The sequence below is a fragment of the Nicotiana tabacum genome, chromosome 14 (genome assembly GCF_000715075.1).
Source record: "Nicotiana tabacum cultivar K326 chromosome 14, ASM71507v2, whole genome shotgun sequence".
In the NCBI taxonomy this organism is placed as follows: domain Eukaryota; kingdom Viridiplantae; phylum Streptophyta; class Magnoliopsida; order Solanales; family Solanaceae; genus Nicotiana; species Nicotiana tabacum.
Window position 1 is genome coordinate 76,881,087 of NC_134093.1, and position 20,745 is coordinate 76,901,831.

Below are 20,745 nucleotides of genomic sequence, written 5' to 3' on the forward strand. Positions count from 1 at the left end.
AATATTTGATATGAAAGAAGAGCCGCTCGGGTTTATGTTGGATGATTCTTGAAATATGTTATGGTTGTGGAAAGAGGGGGCACAAGAAGAACAAATGCCCTTAGGTTGGATACACCTATCCTGGTGTGCCCGATATGCGGGCGGGAACATTTTACGTCATGTTGTCAGTATGCTGAGAAGCGTGTTAGGGGTGGTAGATTTTGGCAATTCCAAAAGTCCATACAACGAGCTGTTGCAGAGATTGTTAATCCCATCACAGGGTCCTAGAGGAAGGATAGGAGGAATCTTTATGATGTATTCAAAAAGGGTAAATATCATGTCAGTGGGGCGAGTCAGTTTAGTGGACCTCATCCCCGTTGCGTGAAGTATAGGAGATGTCATTCGGGGGTATGTCACAATGGTACCAATGTATGCTATGGATATGGAGTCAAGGGGCATCAATTAAGGTACTGCCATGTCGACCTAAAGTCACCAAGTAAGTCACTCCTTAGAACATCATTATGAACACCGCATAATTTTCCTTGTCGTATATGTACATCTTGTCAAGACCCAATTTTCCCTCCGTTGGGTATCGTGATGGCACCTAGTCTTAGGGACTAGGTAAGCTAACATTTACTGAATAACAACATAATTAAATAACATATAACAATTTTTGAAATAGAAATCTCTACAAAATTTACGATTCCCAAAACCGGTAGTACAAGTCATAAGCTCTATAGAGTTTGCTACAATTTTCTAAATATGACTGTTTGAAATAAAGTAAATAGTGTGAATACAAATCAGAAGGTGGCTCCGAAGCCTACGAAGCAGCAGAAGGTTTACCTTGAGTCTCCACAGCAACAATCCGCACAGCTAGCTAATGATTAACTGACTTCGAAATACTTGGATCTGCACAAAAATGTGCATAAGTGCAGTATGAGTACACCACGGCAGTACCCAGCAAGTATCAAGACTAACCTCGGTGGAGTAGTGATGCGGTACAGTCAAGACACCTACTAGATTAAATAACCTGAACATGTATAAGTATAGGAACAACAGAGTATAATATCTACATAAAGACTACGTGAAATGGCAAATAATACGGTAATTTCAGTAAGAAAGGAAAATAACAACTATCAGCGAAATACCATAATAATGACACAGTGGATGCACGAAAACACGGTCTAAATCCAGTGATCACAAATAAATGAAAGGAAAATAACAACTCAACAAAATAACCGCTTTCACACCGAGTTTTAGCCAATAACCTCCACGAGGTACCAAACCTCAGAATATTCACAACTCACGGGTCCTAATTCCTGAACCCTAACACCTAGCATCAAGTGCTCTCATTTCAATTTTATAACCACATTAACGGCTCACGTGCCAAATAGAGCCATTGTCACATAGAAGTCAATTAAACAAGGATGTACATCTTTAATCAACAATATCAAGAATCCTCTTTAACCGATAAGAGTGCTTAACTATGTGTATGCTTGTGCAAGCGTTCTAACATAGTTTATGCCAGCTAGTAAGTATAGAAAGGAAATGGACAGCACGTAGAATGTTTTCCCACAATTTTCCACAAGATAAAACTCACAGAAGTAAGTGCACCACTACACAAATATCATCAACAAGAATGCCCCCAGGCTATCACAAGTCATCACAAATCAATCCCTGACACAATCCACCTTGTCTCGCCATGTGTGCAATAGTAAAGTGAATGCCCGCCTTGTCTCGCCGCACATGCATAATAATGTTCCCACCTTGTCTCGCCACATGCGCAACCCACATATATATAGCCCACCTTGTCAAGCCGCATTTGCAAATATCAATATTAATAATAGCATGGCAGAAACTTCGTGCAACCCAATAGCACTCGCATGGTAGAAACCTCATGCATCACAATAACACTCGCACGGCAGAACCCTCGTGCATCACAATAACAACAACCACACGGCACAAACCTCGTGCATCACAAAAACTAGTACATCACAATAACACTCGCACGGCAGAACCCTTGTGCATCACAATAACAACAACCACATGGCAGAAACCTCGTGCATCACAAAAACTAGTACAATAGCAACAATGACAATAATACAAGGGTACGAGAAATAAGTCAACTAAGAGATTCCATAACTCAAAGAAACGGAGGAACTAATTCATAAGGAGTAGCCACAATCGGGAATGCTAGTCATAATAAGAACAGCTCAATAAGAAAGGAAATACTATGTAACAACGGTCCACAATATACAGTTCGACAACGAGGGAGCTACCACAAGTCGAATAATTCCAAATAAGGACAAATCAACTAAAATATAGGATATCTAACTTCTTTTAAGGTTGGGCAATTAGGAAAGAGATACAACAATTTCAGCTAGGAAGAAGCAGCGGAAAGCTAACCATAACCTCAATTAAGGCTAAACAATTACAGAAGAGATAGTAATAATTTCAAATAAAGATAAGCTGTTAGGGAAAGGACAACATGGCAATAGAAAGGTAACAATTTCAGTTAAGGTACATATAAATCAAATAAGCTATAAGAGTGAATCATGAAGCAATTAACTCTAATTAAAGCAGGTAGAGGTGAAACCAGTAATTAAGAAACGTATTCATAGCAAAACCACTGCATATTCAGTAAATACAAGAACCTAAGAACCCTAAAAGGCCAACTTTCTACAAATAACTCTGAGCATGTACTCGTCACCTCGCATACACGGACTACAATTAGCGTACAGACTCTAATCCTAAGCGGTAGTTTCCCCACACAAAGTTAGGCAAGATATTTATCTCAAAGAAGACATACCGATACTCAAAAATAAACTTTGCAGGTGAAATGGCCTCTGGACGGCTCAAATCTAACCAAAATAACTTCAAAGCACAAATAAAACTCATAAGAAACTATTTCGGATCATAAAGCCTCAATCTTTATAAAAATCTAAAAATCGACCCAAAGGTCGACCTCCGGGCCCGCAACTCGGAACCCGATAAATTTCACAAAACCCAAACACCCATTCTGATACGAGTTCAACCATACTAAAATCATCAAATTCTGATACAAATTCGTCCCTCAAATCATGATTTTTCATTTTGAAACTTTTCTTCAAAAACCTCCATTTTCCTCAACTCAAAACACAAAATTAAATGATAAAAATAAAGATAAAATCATGGAATATAATAAATTCTAGGTGAATAACACATACCCAATCGATTTGCTTGAAAAACCCATAAAGAATCTCCCACAACCGAGGTCTAAAACTCAAAATACGGAGAAAATGGCAAAACCCTCGAATATAAACTCTCTGCCCAGGACTTCCGCATCTGCGGACAAATAAGCACATCTGTGCTATCGCATTTGCGGGCAGACGTTTGCATCTGCGAACTTGACTTACTAGACCTATGTTCGCATCTGCGGACAACATAGTCGCACCAGCGGTGCAACAGAAGTGATAATAGGAGCACAGACGCGAACTCCTTCGCAGATGCGATCACTTAACCACAGAAGCGGCCTTCGCACTAGCATGCCAGCATCCGCAAAAGCGAGCTAGCTCTCAGGCCTCTATGATCGCAGAAGCGGAGCCGCACCAGCGCTCCAAGATATCGCAGGTGCGAGACACCCGAACCAGACCTGACAAAAACTATGAAAACCATGTGAAACTCGTCCGAAACACACCCGGGGCCCCCGAAACCCCGTCCAAGCATACCAACAAGTTCCATACCCTAACACGGACCCGCTTGAGGTCTCAAATCACATCGAACAACGTCGAAACTATGAATCACACCATAATCGAACTTATGAATTTTTAAATCTTCCAACTTCTAAAACTCGTGCCGAAAACTATCAAATCAACCCGGAATGACGTCAAATATTTGCAGGCAAGTCTCAAATGACATAACAGAGCTGTTCCAACTCTCGAAATCATATTCCGACCCCGATATCACCAAAGTCAACTATTGGTCTAACCTCTCCACCTTCTAAACTTCAACTTTCGCCGAAATGCTTCAAATCACCCTACGGACCTCCAAATCCAAATCTGGATGCACGCCTAAGTCCACAATTACCATACGAAACTGTTGCAATCATCTAAAACCCATTCCAGAGCCGTTTAGACAAAAGTCAAATCCTGGTCAACTCTTACCTCTTAAGCTTCCAAAACTAGAATCTTTCTTATGATTTGACTCTGAATCATCCGGTAACAGAATCGAATACGCACGCAAGTCAATACACATAATATGAAGCTGCTCAAGACCTTATGCCGCCGAACAGGACTTAAATTCTCAAAACAACCGGCCGGGTCATTATACATCTGCATTGAAGAGCCTACATAAATATGGTCTTAACATGTCACTGGATCACAAAATATTGCATGTACCTACTCTTTGAACGAGACGCAGTATTAGTGAAGCCTCTTGATCACAATTCACTTATTTACGACCTCTTAAGGAATTGAGTTCTATAATTCTAGTAACATTAGAGCATATCTCATCACCTATCATATATGTACCTGTCAATTGAAAGGAGTCACTTGTCCGCATAAATGTTTTTGGGAAATTTGAGATTTTCACCAATTCATCACATGAAGATCTTTTTGTTTGCCCATCTCAATATGACTTTCATGTCCACTTAGATCATTCCGCAGTAAGTAGCTCACTTTGTTCCTAGTATTGTAGTTGTCCATGAAGTGGCCTGGTATTGCGTCTTGAGAGTTATTATGGTAGAGACATGTCTAGCTCATAGCAAAATGTACATTCTCTCTAACCAATACATGATTTCATCCAAACATTAAGATGTACTAGCTACATGGTTTCACTCATGTGTGGTTGAAAGTTAAGCCACCTTACAGCGACTTTTCCTTCCTATTTCAGGGGTTTGTTTCAGATTCTGGCACATATGATGAGCATATTGATTTGAAAGACAAGTTTGTTGTATCTCTAGTCCTCTCATACAGGATCAACTATTGTGAAGGGTTAAGCTGTTAGAATGATAATAATCTCACAACGATTTTCATCCTCATGGGCTTGTGGCATATCTATTCCTTGTGTTAGTTAATGTTACGAGCGTAATGCAAATACATGAATTTTGAAACCCATATCACATTTAGGGTGCCAGAATATTCTCATTTCGAGTTAAACTAATTTTCTCTACATTCCAAGAGGCGACTGGTGTCACGTACTTGGCTATTTCTCTTAGAAGCATACTATTGTCGAACAAGGCACATATGGAATGAAACAATTGTTGATGTCCTTTTCATGACTCTTAGTCTTCCAAGAATAACTGACGCTAATGTCTTTATCCTCCCGACCATGCCTCCCATATGTCAAATGTCTAAAATGACTCATTTCTTTTAAATCTCAGAATCATGAACATGGTCCCTACATTTTCAAAGCCTACTAGGCAACTCTATGCCTCATTTGTCGAATCAATGATGTAGTCGCTATGAGTAACCATGTCAGCATTTTTGGTAGTAACCTTCACTTAGGATATAACCTCTTGAAATTCCCTGCTCAGCACATTGATGGAATCTTGAAAATATTTCAGCCCAATCTTGGACCTCGTTGTTACTATTTATAGTAACCTATGGGGGTTGAAGGTTCAAACATGTCAAAGAAGAAGCATCATCCTGTAATCAAATATATTGGATAGCAAATTTTATGGTAATATTCAAGCTAGAACATCTTAGAGTAATTGTTGGAGGTCGCCAAAGCTTTAGTTTGGGTATTCGGCGTAGGGATTTAGAGTTGAAGAAAGTGAATGGGTTATTCTTAAGATTTTCTCTATGAATATATTGGGTGAATTGATAAGGAAGGTAAATTATGTGTAGTCACATCAGGCCTTATGGAATATTGAAGGAAATAGGCCAGACTATGAGTATGATATTTTCCCATCGTTGTCCTCCATGCACCCGATGCATCATGTATCTAGGTTCCAGAAGGTTGTTGGAAATCATTTGCCTATCGTTCCGGTAGAAACTATTGAAGGTGAATTTAATGGGTAATTGGCTTATAAGAGGTACTTAGTTGTCATTCCTGTTAGATAAGTCCGAAAATTGAGATCTGCCTCCATCAAAGTAAAAGAAGTATTCTCACTGGCATGTATAACCAAATGGTTGTGGTTCAAAGAGTACTTGTTATGTGTTATGATTTAAATATGTGCAACTCATATCTAGATACCACTTCTGTTAATGTAATGCCCTTAAAGTTGAGATTAATGTTGTTGATATAAGCTTTGTTGAGTTATGGATATATTGTTAGGGTGGTTTTGGGATTCTTTGGCAGGTGGATAAGCCCCAATTACAGGGGAAACTGCCAAAATTTCTGAAAATTTTTTGAGTTAGTCAAATTAGGGGGCTTGAAATATTTGAAAGAAGAGTCGAGTTATGTTAGGTGTTCAGGGGGGGACTCTACTCCTCATTCGAGGACGAATGATCCTAAGTGGGGGAGAATGTAAGGCCCCGTTAAAAATTCCCTAATGATTTAAGATAATAAAGTGCATCAGCGGTATTTGGGAATAACATATTTGAGTATTAAAGGAGACCCAGTGGATAGAACCACATCATTTATAAATGAAAATATATGTTTAAGGTGCGTTGGAACATACTAAGGAGTTTTGTGAATGGCAAGAACTTGTGTGGAACAAGTTGGATACAATTCGCACAAGATCCTACTTCAAACGCATGCTGCTACCAAACTATAATGACTTAGGAGGTGATATACCTATCAAATTAAATCCCTTTCAGTCTAGTTTCCAAAGCATTAAATCGTTCATCATTTGAATATTTCTATAGAAATTTATGGCCATTTTACCAGACCTATGCCATATGCCCCCAGATGCGCGGCTGCGCATATTAGAGGGTATTCTGCCTCAGGTGCGCGACCATATGCACGACCGCGTAAGTAGGAGCCCTAAAAATACCCCCAAGGCCGGGGAGAGAGAGTGGCTAAGTCATTTCTTCAAGACTAGGGCTTTCTCTCCATCACCCATCCGGCCAAGCGTTCCAATACATACCTAAGGTGAGTTTTTAAGTGTGTTTTTATGATGATTTCACTTCTCAATCACTAGTTACAACAAGGTTTTGATTGGATTCCGTAGGATTTCTTCAAAATCTCAAGAACGCCCCAAAAGTTCATCATTTGGTCTACAAGAGGTATGTCTACCGTCTCTAACAAATTCTTTGTGATTATTTATGTATGAAATATGTGTTATGACTAATGGGATGGTGATTGGAAGCCATAATTGCCTAACTTAGGTTGTGTTGGTGTTGTAGATATTGTAAAATGGTTTAATTGATGATATTGATGGTTTGGGATTAAATTGTTGTGCATGCATGTGCTAATGGAAATTATGGATGGCCTAGAGGCGATTGTGAGGTGAATCATTGGTGTGGAAGGTGGTGGTTAGGTGAAGAAATTCCATTGGAGGGGTTGGAGAAAGATATGCACACTAGATGTTTGATAAAAAGTCTAAATGACTTACAGTATAGAAATTTTGCTAATATTCGTCCAATTGAATTATGTTGATGTAGATTGAAGTTGTAAGAGTAGTGGGTGATTTTAGTAGCACTAAAGAGCCCCATCAAGGTATGTTGGCTAAACTACTCCTTTAGAAATGAATTCCATGATCTTCCCGTAAGTTTAAAATATTGTTGGCTCAAGTTTTTAATTCACATGTTCCGAGTTATTCCTAATAAATTTTATTATCCCGAGTAAGTAAAGTGTCGAAAGATGTATGAATTCAAAATGTGTTCTGAATGTTCCTATCACATTATGTTATCCTTCGGGAATGTGTTCAAGAATGATATGTGTATTATAATGTTATGGCTTTGAGCCGTGTTACAAATGAAAGCTAGTATGCCAACTTGTGTGAGAAAAACTCGATGTGCTTAAGACTCTTAATTGCTCATATGTGTACCTAAAGTCTTGATTAGAAATTCCTTGTTGTTGATAATCTATAAAGATGCTCGAAAGTGAAATAAGTGAGTTGAAGATATAAAGTGTGGCCACTGTGCCAAGAATGAAAGCTATATTTTTGGCTAGAGATGCCAATGAAATGAGATTATGTGAGAAAGATTATGAAATGAGCCTTGATTCAACTATTCCAAAATTACTTCAAAAGTAGATTTTTCTAAAAGCTTATGTCCTCAAGTCATGCCCCAATGTGGCTGTTTTAACTAATGCAATGCTTTATGAGTATTTTCAATGTGTTTTGTATTCTTACATATTCGTGAGTGGAAATTGTGTATTGCCTTTTTGGGGAAAAGTATTTCAAGATTAAATGGTGTATTACTTTTTTATGATTTTAACTTGTGTTTCGATTACCAATTATTTTACTCCATTTGTTTTTGAAGAAATCCATTGTGTTTAAAGTCTTCATTACTAATGAACCTAAAGTTGTGATTTTCAGAATATTCTATTTGTTGATATTTATGATGATGATACATGAAAGGAAAGGAAAGAAAGTGTGGAATATGAAATACGGCCATTGTGCCATGAATGATGAATCATATGTATGGCCAAGAGAGCCAATAAAATGATGATGTTGTAAGTAGCTGAAAGTACTAATGAAGCTATATACGGTATGAAAGGTTATGAGGTAAAATGCAATTTGTACTTCTGTTTCCTTTGTATGCAAATCAAAAATATTTTTGGGAGTATCAATAGCCACCGGGGAAGGGTAGGTTCAAATAACCTAACCCCGAAACTGCACGTGCCGGTGTAGGAGTGGATTGTGATTATTCCCCTTAGTTGGGATGAGATGGATGTGATAAAAGTATTCCCCTTATTTGGGATAAGATTACAACAACAACAACAACAACAACAACAACAACAACAACAACAACAACAACAACAACAACAACCCAGTATAATCCCACTAGTGGGGTTTGGGGAGGGTAGTTTGTATGCAGACCTTACCCCTACCCTAGGGTAGAGAGGCTGTTTCTGATAGACCCTCGGCTCCCTCCCTCCAAAAACTCCCCACCTTGCTCTTAGGGTGACTCGAACTCACAACCTCTTGGTTGGAAGTGGAGGGTGCTCACCACTAGAGCAAGCCACTCTTGTCCATTATTTGGGATGAGATTGATGTGATAAAATTATTCCCCTTAATTGGGATGAGATTATTGAGAGAAAATGATGATGTCAATCCACACGGTATTGTGGTGAGATGGCCTAGCCGATCCGGTCGTGATCGGACACCATGCCGCACACATGGTGATGATTGTGTTGAAAATTATAATTACAATTGTGATTGTGGTTGATGTCTCGGATGAGATGTCTAGCCGATCGGGTCATGATTGGACTCCGTGCTAAAAGTACAGTGGTATTGGTATTGTGAACAGTGGTATGTCGGTGCTATAGATCTCCCAACCAAAAATAATACTATTATTTTCGTATATTGAAAATTGGTAATGTTTCAACTTCCCATTTTGGTATCATTGGTTGTTACTTATTGCTTTCGTTGTGTTTCCCCTTTTTATATTGGCGTTCTATTTTGAAAGAGGACATTTAGCTTTATATACTAGTACTATTCCATATATACTAACGTCCCTTTTGTCGGGGGCGATGCATCTTAAATGGATGCAGGTGGTTCAGCAGCGAGTATTTTTTATCCTCGTTAGCAGATACTCCCTATTCAGCATGTTTTGGTGAGCCCTACTCTATTTTGGGCCTGATTTCATTTGAGTTGTACATTGTGTTTTAAGGTATAGCCGGGGCTTTGTTGCCGGCACTTCCATACTACTCTTCTGTTGTACTTAGAGGCTCTGTAAACAGGTTGTGGGTGGTGTTTGATATGGGGAATTGAACTAGAAATATTGGTATTTGGCAAACATGTTTTTCATTATATCTATAAACTTGTAATAATTTTGAAATTATGAATGAAGCTGCTAATGGAAATGAAATGGGAGTTGTTAATGAAATCTTTTCAGTGCTTGATTAATGGAGTGAATCTCATCCTTATTCATGGGTGAGTTTGGGTAGAAGGAAATCTAACAGGTTTGCTCAGTCGGGTTCAATTGGTTGAGCGCTGGTCGCGCTCCCCGAGTTCGGGGCGTGACACTTATATTCATATTTCCATGTTATAGTCATACTTTAGTATGCCTTATATATGATTTCCGCCATTTATACTTTGTACATATCTTACTCACGTCCCTTTCGAGGTGCTGCATTTTATGCCGCCCAAGTACATATAGATCAGCGTTTGAGCCACATCAGTATGCCATCCACCAGTTGTTGGAGTCACTCCTCTTACTCTTAGAGTTACTTATCTTTTGGTATGTGTACATTCAGCAAGTTTAGGTATGACGGGGCCCTGTTCTGTCCAGTACTTTTTCAGTTCAGCACTCCTAGAGGCATGTAGATATGCACTTGTGCAATTATTATGTTTATATATGTCAACTTTCAAGATTGTACAGATCTTACGGCTGTGACGAGCGCAAAACACCACTTTAATTATGCTCGCTAGTCAAAGATAGTATAGTATAATATCATATCCACAGGGATTGGATTTAAACAGTGTTTTCTTAGTTTCTAGTTTAATTGTTATCCAAGACGATCAACATTTGAGATTTATGTGATTAAAACTACAATTAACTAATACTCTAGAGCTATTGGCTAATGACAATCGAAACAAGGAATAAGCAAAGAAAGATATCAATGGGAGAAGATAGGGTTTTGATAAGATAGGTGCAAGATAATTGTGTGGGATCTAACTCTAGATAATTCACTTCTCAAGTCAAGTGAGTCTCTCGAATTCACTTAATTAGTAGTTCAAACATTCAGCAAAAACTCCTCTCTCGATTAAGTTTTAACCTCACAAGATGAACCAATTTAAGCACGTGAAGATATGCAAGAATATGTAGTGGATTGGTCTTTAGGAGAACCTCTCTCGATTATCCTCCTAACTAGGTTTAATCAATGATTCAACTAGCATCTTTCGATTACTAAGAAGAATTAAAGAACTCAACTAACAATATAATGCAAAGATATCACAAGTTATGCCTCTCTCGATTACATGAACAAGTGAATATAGATGCAACGATTAAATCATCCAAAACGATTCAATACATAAAACTAGAGTTATCATCCACAAACAAATAGCAATACACTAAATCCATCAAACCCTAAATAGAACTACTCCATAGATATGGAGCAATTCATCACAAATATTTTTAAAGTAAAGGAAAACATAAAACGATCCAAACTCGGGTCTTGAGTGAGGATTGAATGATGAACTCCTTGTGCTATTGCTTCTCCAACTCCTCCTTAGCCTCCCTAGGTCTCCAATATGTCAAAAGTCTCGAAAATAATGGTTTTCCATGTATTTATACCTAGTAGAGTCAGGCCCAAATGAAATCACCTTTTCCTACGCGAAATAGGACAATTACTCTGTAAAATTTGCATAGGCGCGCTGCATGGGAAGACGCGCCATGCAGGACGTTAGTGGGAAACTTCAGAGAACTAGTTGTGACAGGCATCCGGGAAAATGGGCAGTCGCGGCGCGCCACACGCTGCCCCACGCGCATCGGCTATGGAGCATTCTCAGAGTACGGATTGTTCCTTGCTTTTTGACGTCCAGACTTGGTCATCGACCCCCAAACATGTTCTCGGCTTGATCATTTGGGCTTCTACTCAGACTTTAGAGCTCCAAATCACTCGAATTCATTCCATAATATCTACATCACTCGAAATCACTCCTACAAGGCATAAAACACACAATTAATGCAAAACACTAGCGATTAAAGCTCAAACACAATAAAAGTGCAATAAATTAGAGTGCAATAAGCGACTAAAACACGAGATTATAGCCTACCATCAACACCCCATACTTAAACCATTTCTCGTCCTCGAGCAATCAAACTACACCTCACATAGACACGACCTTTTTAAACAACTCCCATAAATCATCATACCAAGAATATTTAAAATAGATTAAACACTCTAACGTAACATCCTCGCCTCAATATTTGACTCACAAGCACCATGCATTATTTATAACCCGCTCACTTACTCTAACATAGAGGTCAACGATATTACATTTCCTTGATGAATCAAGTGCCCTCAAACCACAATAGAGTGTAGTTCCACACACAATAAAATTGAAGAATAATTAGGAAATCAAGATAGAAAGAATTCGCTCACTCTTAGAAATAACATTCATATGCCACAAAAGATGCACCATAGGCTTGCCCGTAGTGTACTACTCTACTAATTGAGCTCATTCAATCAAGTATTAAGTAGTACTTTCATTGGTTGTAATGTAGAATGCGGGATGGGTAGGATACATTTGGATATAAGAGTGACTACACCTCCCTAAGCACTTTTAATACATATAATTAACCATTCAAAACCCCACACTTATGTCAAACCATAAATCCACCTTAACATCAATATACATTAACTCCCTACTTCTTTAAGCACAATTACATCAAGAGTTACCACTATCAAAGAATATTTTGCATAGCAAAACAACATTTCTTTTTCTTTTCTTTTTCAATTCAAGTGGCTCTTACTTTTTCAAAATAGTGAACATTTCTCCTTGTTTCATTAGTTCCACTCAAAAGCCAAACCAACCACCCCACACTTCAACTTTTACAAAGTTCATAATAATTTCAAGTGCTCACGAGAGGTACAATGTTCAAATAGATGGTCAATTCAAACAATTGTGTAAGGCTTGTAATGTGATTTCCAAAGAAACACGATTACAGGCTCAACGGGGTTAACTAAGATACATAACAATTAGGTGGGCAAAAGCATATAACTGGCTCAACAAAGAAATGCCTAAATCACCTCCAAGACTGAATACAACTATTATTTCGCTTTGGAAACACACGGGGCAAGTTCTAGACATCAAATGCAATGCACAGAATACACAAAACCTCACACACACATGGCACATAACTCACTCAGGATCGGAATCATCAAGACACTCTAGTTAAAGCAGTTAAGCAAAGTTAAGATCAAACAAGTTAAGGTACTTATACAAAAGTCAAAAACTGAGCCTAAGCGTCACAACCAAAGCACTCACTATTCTCAAGGCAGAATAAAGTCAAGAGACATTACCTTCCATTTAATTCATAGCACAAAGTTTCCTACTACTAACAAAAATAAAAACTAACTATACCCGGTTCAAACAAAACCCTTAGAAAAGAACCGCGGCACTAAGAAAAACCAAGGGGGAATTATTACACTACCTAACAAAAGAAAATCTTTTTTCCTTTTTCTTTCAACCTTAATCCCTCAAGAAACCCTTCGAATGATATCCATCGTCGGGAAAAATCGAAAAACTTTCAATTTTTATGGTTTTTTTCCAAAACTTTTTTCTATCTCTAACTACTAAAACAAAAACTAAACTAACAGATATACATACAACATACAATTATCCCCCACCCCACACTTTAAGTTGTGGCATATCCCCATGACACAATTGAAAAGCATAAGGTAAAGGAAACTTCCATGAATATCTAGTCGGGCTTTGAGTCGAAGTCGGGATTCATTCCTCGCCTTCGAACTAATGCGCACATCCATGCAAAGAGCTTCTTCTCAGCCTTCTTGGGGTGCACCTCACACTTATCTTTCTCACTCGCCACAGCCTTCTCTTTCAAGCCCTTCACTTTCTACTCAACACTTGCAGTTGGCTTCTCCTTTTTTACCCCCATTTTTATATTCATCTCAAAAGTTACAGTCTCCTCACCCACTCTAAGCATGAGCTTTCTCTCGTGTATATCTAATATTGCTATACACGTTGCTAAGAATGGTCTTCCTATGATGAGGGAGACCTCTTTGTTCTCCTCCATATTCACTACTATAAGATCAACAGAAAATACAAAATTATCTACCCGAACTAAGACATCTTCCACTATCCCCTCGGGTATCAGAGTTGTTTGGTCTGTCAGCTGCAAAAATATTGGCGCTGACCTTATCTTTCCAATCTCCTTCTCCAGTTTCCTGTAAATAGATAGAGGCATTAAGTTAATTGAGGTACCATAATCACATAAAGATTTATCAAAATTAATAGAGCCTAAAGAGCAAGGTATAGTAAAACTCCCTGGATCTCCACACTTTGTGGGAGTTTGTTTTGCAATATCGCACTGCAATGCTCTGTGAGCTTGACCACTGAGGTCTCTTATATATTCCTCTTCTTTTTCAGGATCTTCTTCAAGAATTTGGCATAAGCTGGCATTTGGGAAAGCACTTCTGTGAATGGCAAATTTACATTAACCTGTTTCAGCATATCTAGAAATCTCTAAAATTGCTTGTCCAACTTTTCTCTATATAGCTTTTGAGGAAAAGGTAGAGATGGCATATGCTCACTCTCATTAGCTTCATCCCTTCTCGAAGTTTCCTCCTTTTTTTTGTCAGCTCCCTTCTTGCCTTTCTTCTTCTTATCAATATCATTCTTCAGTTGCTCCCTATTTTCCTTTTCAAGTAGCACCTCTTTTTGGATTGGAGTGGTATCTTTCAACACTTGCCTATTTCTCAAGGTCACAACATTCACTGTTTCTTTGGGATTTCTCTCAGTATCAACTGGCAGAGTACTTGTGACTCTCTCAGATAATATTGTTGCACTCTGTCCCACTTGTCTCTCTTTGTTTCGAAAACCAATGCCTAATTCTTTGATAGATGCCCCGTGAGCGTCCAACCTCCCATCTGTCTTGATAATGAAGGCCTTTATTAGATCTTCTAGACCAGGCTGATTGGACTATTGAGGCTGAAACTGCTGCCTCTGCTGATTTAGGAAGACTGGAGCTCCTTGTCCCTCAGGTTTAGAGTTATTTTGTTGCCACGCATTTGCAGGACCTCCTAGTGAACTCCATGAAAAACCAGGGTGCCTCTGACACATTGCATTATAATTTCCAATAGCATTCACTTCCTCAGTTAAGGCTTGACACTCATGAGTGAGATGTCCTCTTTCACATATATCACAAGTTGCGTGAGGCTCATTCTGTATCGACGCTAAGGTCAGCTTCATTATCTCTTTGGCCATAGGATCAAGTTGTACCTTCACAGATGTGTTAGCTTCAACTTGGTGAACAACAACTGATTTTCTTCTTTCAACACTCTCAGAGGGCCACTGATTTGCATCTTCAGATAACTCGTCAAGAATTGTGATTATCCCCTCTGGAGTCTTCTTCATCAAAGCGCCTCCAACTGTATTGCTCAATATTCTACGTGAGGCCGGTGTCAATCCATCCCAAAAGTCCGGGAGTTGCATCCAGAGTTCAACAATATTATCTCAGTATCTTTCTGGCAGAAGTTATGGATTTCTATTCTAAACTTGCCCGTCTTATCTAATGAGAAATATTTATCAAGAAATTTTCTGGTCATCTCAACCCATGTTCGAATCGATCCATTAGGTAAGCATCGAAGCCACTACTTTACATCATCTTTGAGTGTGAAGCGGAATGCCCTTAGGTAAACTGCATCTTGTGACACACCATTGTATTAAAAGGTATTCATAATCTCCTCGAAATCCATTAGATGGTTGTTTGGATCTTCGTTCATCTTCCCTCTGAAGACACAACAATTTTGAAGGGTTTCGAGCAACCCTTGCTTCAATTCAAAATTATTAGCTGCAACTGGAGGTGGTCTAACACTGGATAAACCTTGATTGTAGACCGGTCTAGCATAATCACCAAGTGGTCTCCCAGGCAAGGGTTGATGTTGATTAAGTCTAAGACTACTCTCTTCTTCATAGATGTTCTTCGCATTTCTAATAGTTGCTTCCTCAGCATCCCGTGCAGCTTGTTCTCTTCTTTAGATTGCTTCTCTCGCAGCCAAATCCACATTATCTTCACAGTTTCCAGCCATAAGTTTGGTTGGGGATTTCCTACCCTTTTCTAAAGTCTCGGTGAGATTTATTTTCTTCTTTAGTTGTCGCAGTTGTTTTTTAATTTTTGGCTCGTTTGGTAGCACTTCCTTCGCAGAAGTTCTAGTCATGCACCACTCTGAACCTGCAACCTGCGCACAGTCAAAGAACAACAAATGTAAAAAGAGAAAAAATAAAATAAAATAAAATAAAAATTCCTGAATTAACACTACAAACTATTTCAAACATTAATGATAGCCAATCTTAGGCAATGGCGCCAAAATTTGATGAGCGCACAAAATACCACTTTAATTATGCTCGCTAATCAAAGATAGTATAGTATAATATCGTATCCACAGGGTTTGGATTTAAACAGTGTTTTTGTAGTTTCTAGTTTAATTGTTATCCAAGACGATCAACATTTGAGATTTATGTGATTAAAACTACAATTAACTAATACTCTAGAGTTATTGACTAATGACAATCGAAGCAAGGAATAAGCAAAGAAAGATATCAATGGGAGAAGATAGGGTTTTGATAAGATAGGTGCAAGATAATTGTGTGGGATCTAACTCTAGATAAATCACTTCTCAAGTCAAGTGAGTCTCTCGAATTCACTTAATTATTAGTTCAAACATTCAGCAAAAACTCCTCTCTCGATTAAGTTTTAACCTCACAAGATGAACCAATTTAAGCATGTGAAGATATGCAAGAATATGTAGTGGATTGGTCTTTAGGAGAACCTCTCTCGATTATCCTCCTAACTAGGTTTAATCAATGATTCAACTAGCATCTTTCGATTACTAAGAAGAATTAAAGAACTCAACTAACAATATAATGCAAAGATATCACAAGTTATGCCTCTCTCAATTACATGAACAAGTGAATATAGATGCAACGATTAAATCATCCAAAACGATTCAATACATAAAACTAGAGTTATCATCCACAAACAAATAGCAATACACTAAATCTATCAAACCCTAAAGAGAACTACTCCAAAGATATGGAGCAATTCATCACAAATATGTTTAAAGTAAAAGAAAACATAAAACGATTCAAACTCGGGTCTTAAGTGAGGATTGAATGATGAACTCCTTGTGCTTTTGCTTCTCCAACTCCACCTTATCCTCACTAGGTCTCCAATATGTCAAAAGTCCCAAAAATAATATTTTTTCATGTATTTATACCAAGTAGGGTCAGGCCCAAATGAAATCATCTTTTCCTACGCAAAATAGGAAAATTACTCTGTAAATGTTGCACAGATGCGCCGCATGGGGAGACGCGCCATGCGGGGTATTAGTGGGGAAATCCAGAGAACTAGTTCTAATAGGTAGTAGGAATTTTGTACAAGCGTGGCGCGCCACGCACCATGACTGTGGACATTTCTCAGAGTACGGATGTTTCCTTGCTTTTTGACGTCCAGACTTGGTCCTCGACCCCCGAACACGATCCCGGCTTGATCCTTTATGCTTCTACTCACACTGCAGAGTCCAAATCACTTGAATTCATTCCATAGCATATACATCACTCGGAATCACTCCTACAAGGCATAAACTACATAATTAGTGCAAAACACTAGTGATCAAAGCTCAAACACAATAAAAGTGGAGTAAATTAGAGTGCAATAAGCGACTAAAATACGAGATTATAGCTTACCATCACTATGCTTATGCTTGTTCAGTTTATCCATTTATATTCATGATTAGTAGATTATCAGCAAGTTTATTGATGATCAGCACTTAGTGTTGGTTATTCGTTGCGGGCCTCGGCTAGGTCGTGACATTATGAGTTCTTGATAATGTTATTTGGGTTGACTAATTCTCCAAAGACATTCATAGATTTGATGAACATGATGTTCAAGCCTTATTTGGATTCTTTTGTGATTGTCTTCTTTGATGACATCTTGATTTACTCTCATAGTAAAGAGGAACATGAGCAGCACTTGAGAGTAGTACTTCAGACTTTGAGGGATAAGAAGCTTTACATAAGTTTTTGAAATGTGAGTTCTAGTTAAATTTCGTTGCATTCTTGGGTCATGTTGTGTCTAGTGAGGGTATTAAGGTTAATCCTAAGAATATTGAGGTAGTTCAGAGTTGGTTTAGACCTACTGCTGCTACAAAGATCAAGAGTTTCTTGTATTTGGCAGGCTACTACCATCGCTTTATGGACGGTTTTTCATCCATTGCAGCCACATTGACTAAGTTTACTTACAAGGGTGCTCAGTTCAGATGGTATGATGAGCGCAAGAAGAGCTTTCAGAAGCTCAAGACTACTTTAACTACAACCCAGTGTCGGTGTTACCCACAGATTACGGGCCTTACACTATGCATTGTGATGCTTCACGTGTTGATCTTAGTGAGATGTTGATGAAGGTGGGTAGAGTGATTATTTATGCATCACAGTAGTTGAAGCCACATGAGAAAAATTATTTGGTTCATGATTTGGAGTTGGCAGCAATTGTGCATGCGCTTAAGATTTGGAGGCATTACTTATATGGTGTGTCATGTGAGGTTTACACCAATCATCGGAGTCTTTAGTACCTGTTCAAGAATTGCATTACTTCAAGAATTGCATTCATCGGAGTCTTAAGATTTGGAGGCATTACTTATATGATTTGTGTTCCTAATGCTGATGGTTTAAGAGAGTAGATTCTTGAGGAGGCTCACACTTCGCGGTATTCCATTCTTCTAGATGCTATGAAGATGTATCGTGATTTGAAGCAGCATTATCGGTGGACGAGGATGAAGAAGGACATTGTTGGGCATGTGTCATGTTGTTTGAATTTCCAGCAAGTGAAGTATGAGCATCATAAACTGGGTGGTTTGCTTCAGAAAATAGATATACCGAAGTGGAAGTGGGAGCGCATTACTATGGACTTTGTGGTAGGCTTGTCACTGACCTTGAGGAACTTTGATGCTATTTGGGTCAATGTGGATAGGTTGACTAAGTCTGCACATTTAATTTCGGTTATAACTTCTTACACTTCAGAGAGGTTTGTTCAGATCTACATTATAGAGATCGTTCGTTCGCATGGTGCGCCTATTTCGATCATTTCAGATCGGGGTACTCAATTCACATTGCACTTTTGGAAGGGTGTTAAGCGAGAGTTGGGTAGTAGGTAGGGCTTAAGACTACTTTCCACCCATATGCGGATGGGAAATCTGAGCGCACTGTTCAATCTTTGAGGATATATTGTGAGCATGTGTTAGTGAAGTTAAAGACCATTGGGATCAGCTCCTAGCATTGGCGGAGTTTGCTTAAAACAATAGCTACTAGTCCAGCATTTTTCAGATGGCTTCGTATGAGGCCTTGTATGGTAGGTGGTGTCTGTAAGGCCCCGTAAAATTTCACATAAGAAATAATGTTTCGTGGTAAGCTTGCTCGCCGCGGCTCGGACATTTTGGGTTGAACAATGCACTGAGGGATAAAGGAAAAATTTTGGCAGAGAAATGCGTTTCTGCGGTCCATTATGCGACCGCATAATCACTCTGCGGACCGCATAATGGCCGCAGAGTGAGGCAGGAGAGGGGAAATTTGGATGCCATTCTGCGGTTGACTATGCGACCGCAGAACAGGTCTGTGGGCCGCATAGTGACCGCAAACCCAGACAGATTTGTACCAGTTTTGGATACCAATTATGCGGTTGATATGCGGTCCGCATATCGATTATGCGATCGCAGACTTTGTTCCGGAGCTTCATTTTTGAGTTTTAAAAACCTGACCCTACTTTGTTAAATACACGGTTTGAGCCATTTTTGAGCTAAAATCTAACATTTTAGAGTGAGAAAGAGTGTCCTAGAGTGAGAAGGTGTTCCTCAATAATTGTTCTTCAATTCTTGCTCGAACCTTGGAAGATTAACAAGGATAACCCACAAGGTCTTCATCCTAAAGGTAATATTCTACACCCTAACCCCTAATTTCGAAATTATCTAAAAATGGGTAATTAGCAAGATAATTTTTGGGCATGAGGGTTGGTTATTTTACATGCATGTGATATCAAGGGGTGTAGGAAGATTGTTGAACTAAGCATGGTAAAGAATGGGCTGTGCATTAAAAATGTTCGACTTCAAGTCAAATTCAAACGAAGACTATTATGCCAAATTTTGTGAAGAATCTCTATGTGCCTTAGAATCTTAATTGGTCACAGGTGTACTACACACCTTGATTTGAATTGTTGTTGTTGGTAATGATGATGTTGAAGTTGGAAAGTGAAAAGGTGAGCATGAAATACTAAATACAGCCAACGTGCCAATAATGATTTATAATTATGGCCATTAGTGCTAATGAAATGAAAATATGTGAAAGAAGTATGAAATGCGATGATTGGTATAAAAAGGTTGATGTCTCGAATAAGACAGCCTAGCCGATCGGGTCGTGATCGGACACCATATTGCACACATGGTGGTGATTGTGCTGGAAATTATAATTAAAATGGTGATTGTGGTCGATGTCCCTAATGGATATCCTAGCCGATTGGGTCGTGATCGGACTCCGTATTAAAGATGATGGCATTGATATTGAGAGCAATTGTGGTTGGTGTCTCTAATGAGATAGCCTAGTCGATCAGGTCGTGATCGGACTCCAAGCTGAGAGTACGATGGTATTGGTATTGTGAATAATGGTATTGTGAACAATGGTATATCGTTACTAAAAATCTCCCAATATGATATATGGAAATTAATTTGAACACTGTCTTGATCCTAAGTTGAGGTTTGATGTTGTTTAAGGCTTCCATTGATATTATGATATTCTTGTTTGTATTATTCATTATTCTATTGAGAGGGTGTTTTGTCATTCATACTAGTACTATTCCATATGTACTAACGTCCCTTTTGATGGGGGCGCTGCATCTTCAATGGATGCAGGTGGTTCCACAGTAGGAGACACTGATCAGTGATAACGGTACACTCTCTTCCCAGCAGACTTGGTGAGCCCCACTTCATTTTGGGGTCATGTAT

The 20,745-nt window shown here is 38.7% G+C and overlaps 1 protein-coding gene across 1 annotated transcript; it reads right to left on the minus strand.

The window, feature by feature from the left end:
* Positions 1-13,592: 13,592 nt before the first annotated feature.
* On the minus strand, positions 13,593-13,943 carry LOC142168994 (uncharacterized). The gene has a single exon (XM_075230184.1). It carries the CDS (start codon positions 13,941-13,943, stop codon positions 13,593-13,595), a length of 351 nt encoding a protein of 116 aa, XP_075086285.1.
* Between the last annotated feature and the right edge of the window lie 6,802 nt (positions 13,944-20,745).

Bases quoted from the DNA above. Each gene is read 5' to 3' on its own strand.
- LOC142168994 (XM_075230184.1), bottom strand. From the start codon at position 13,943: ATGCCTCTATCTATTTACAGGAAACTGGAGAAGGAGATTGGAAAGATA.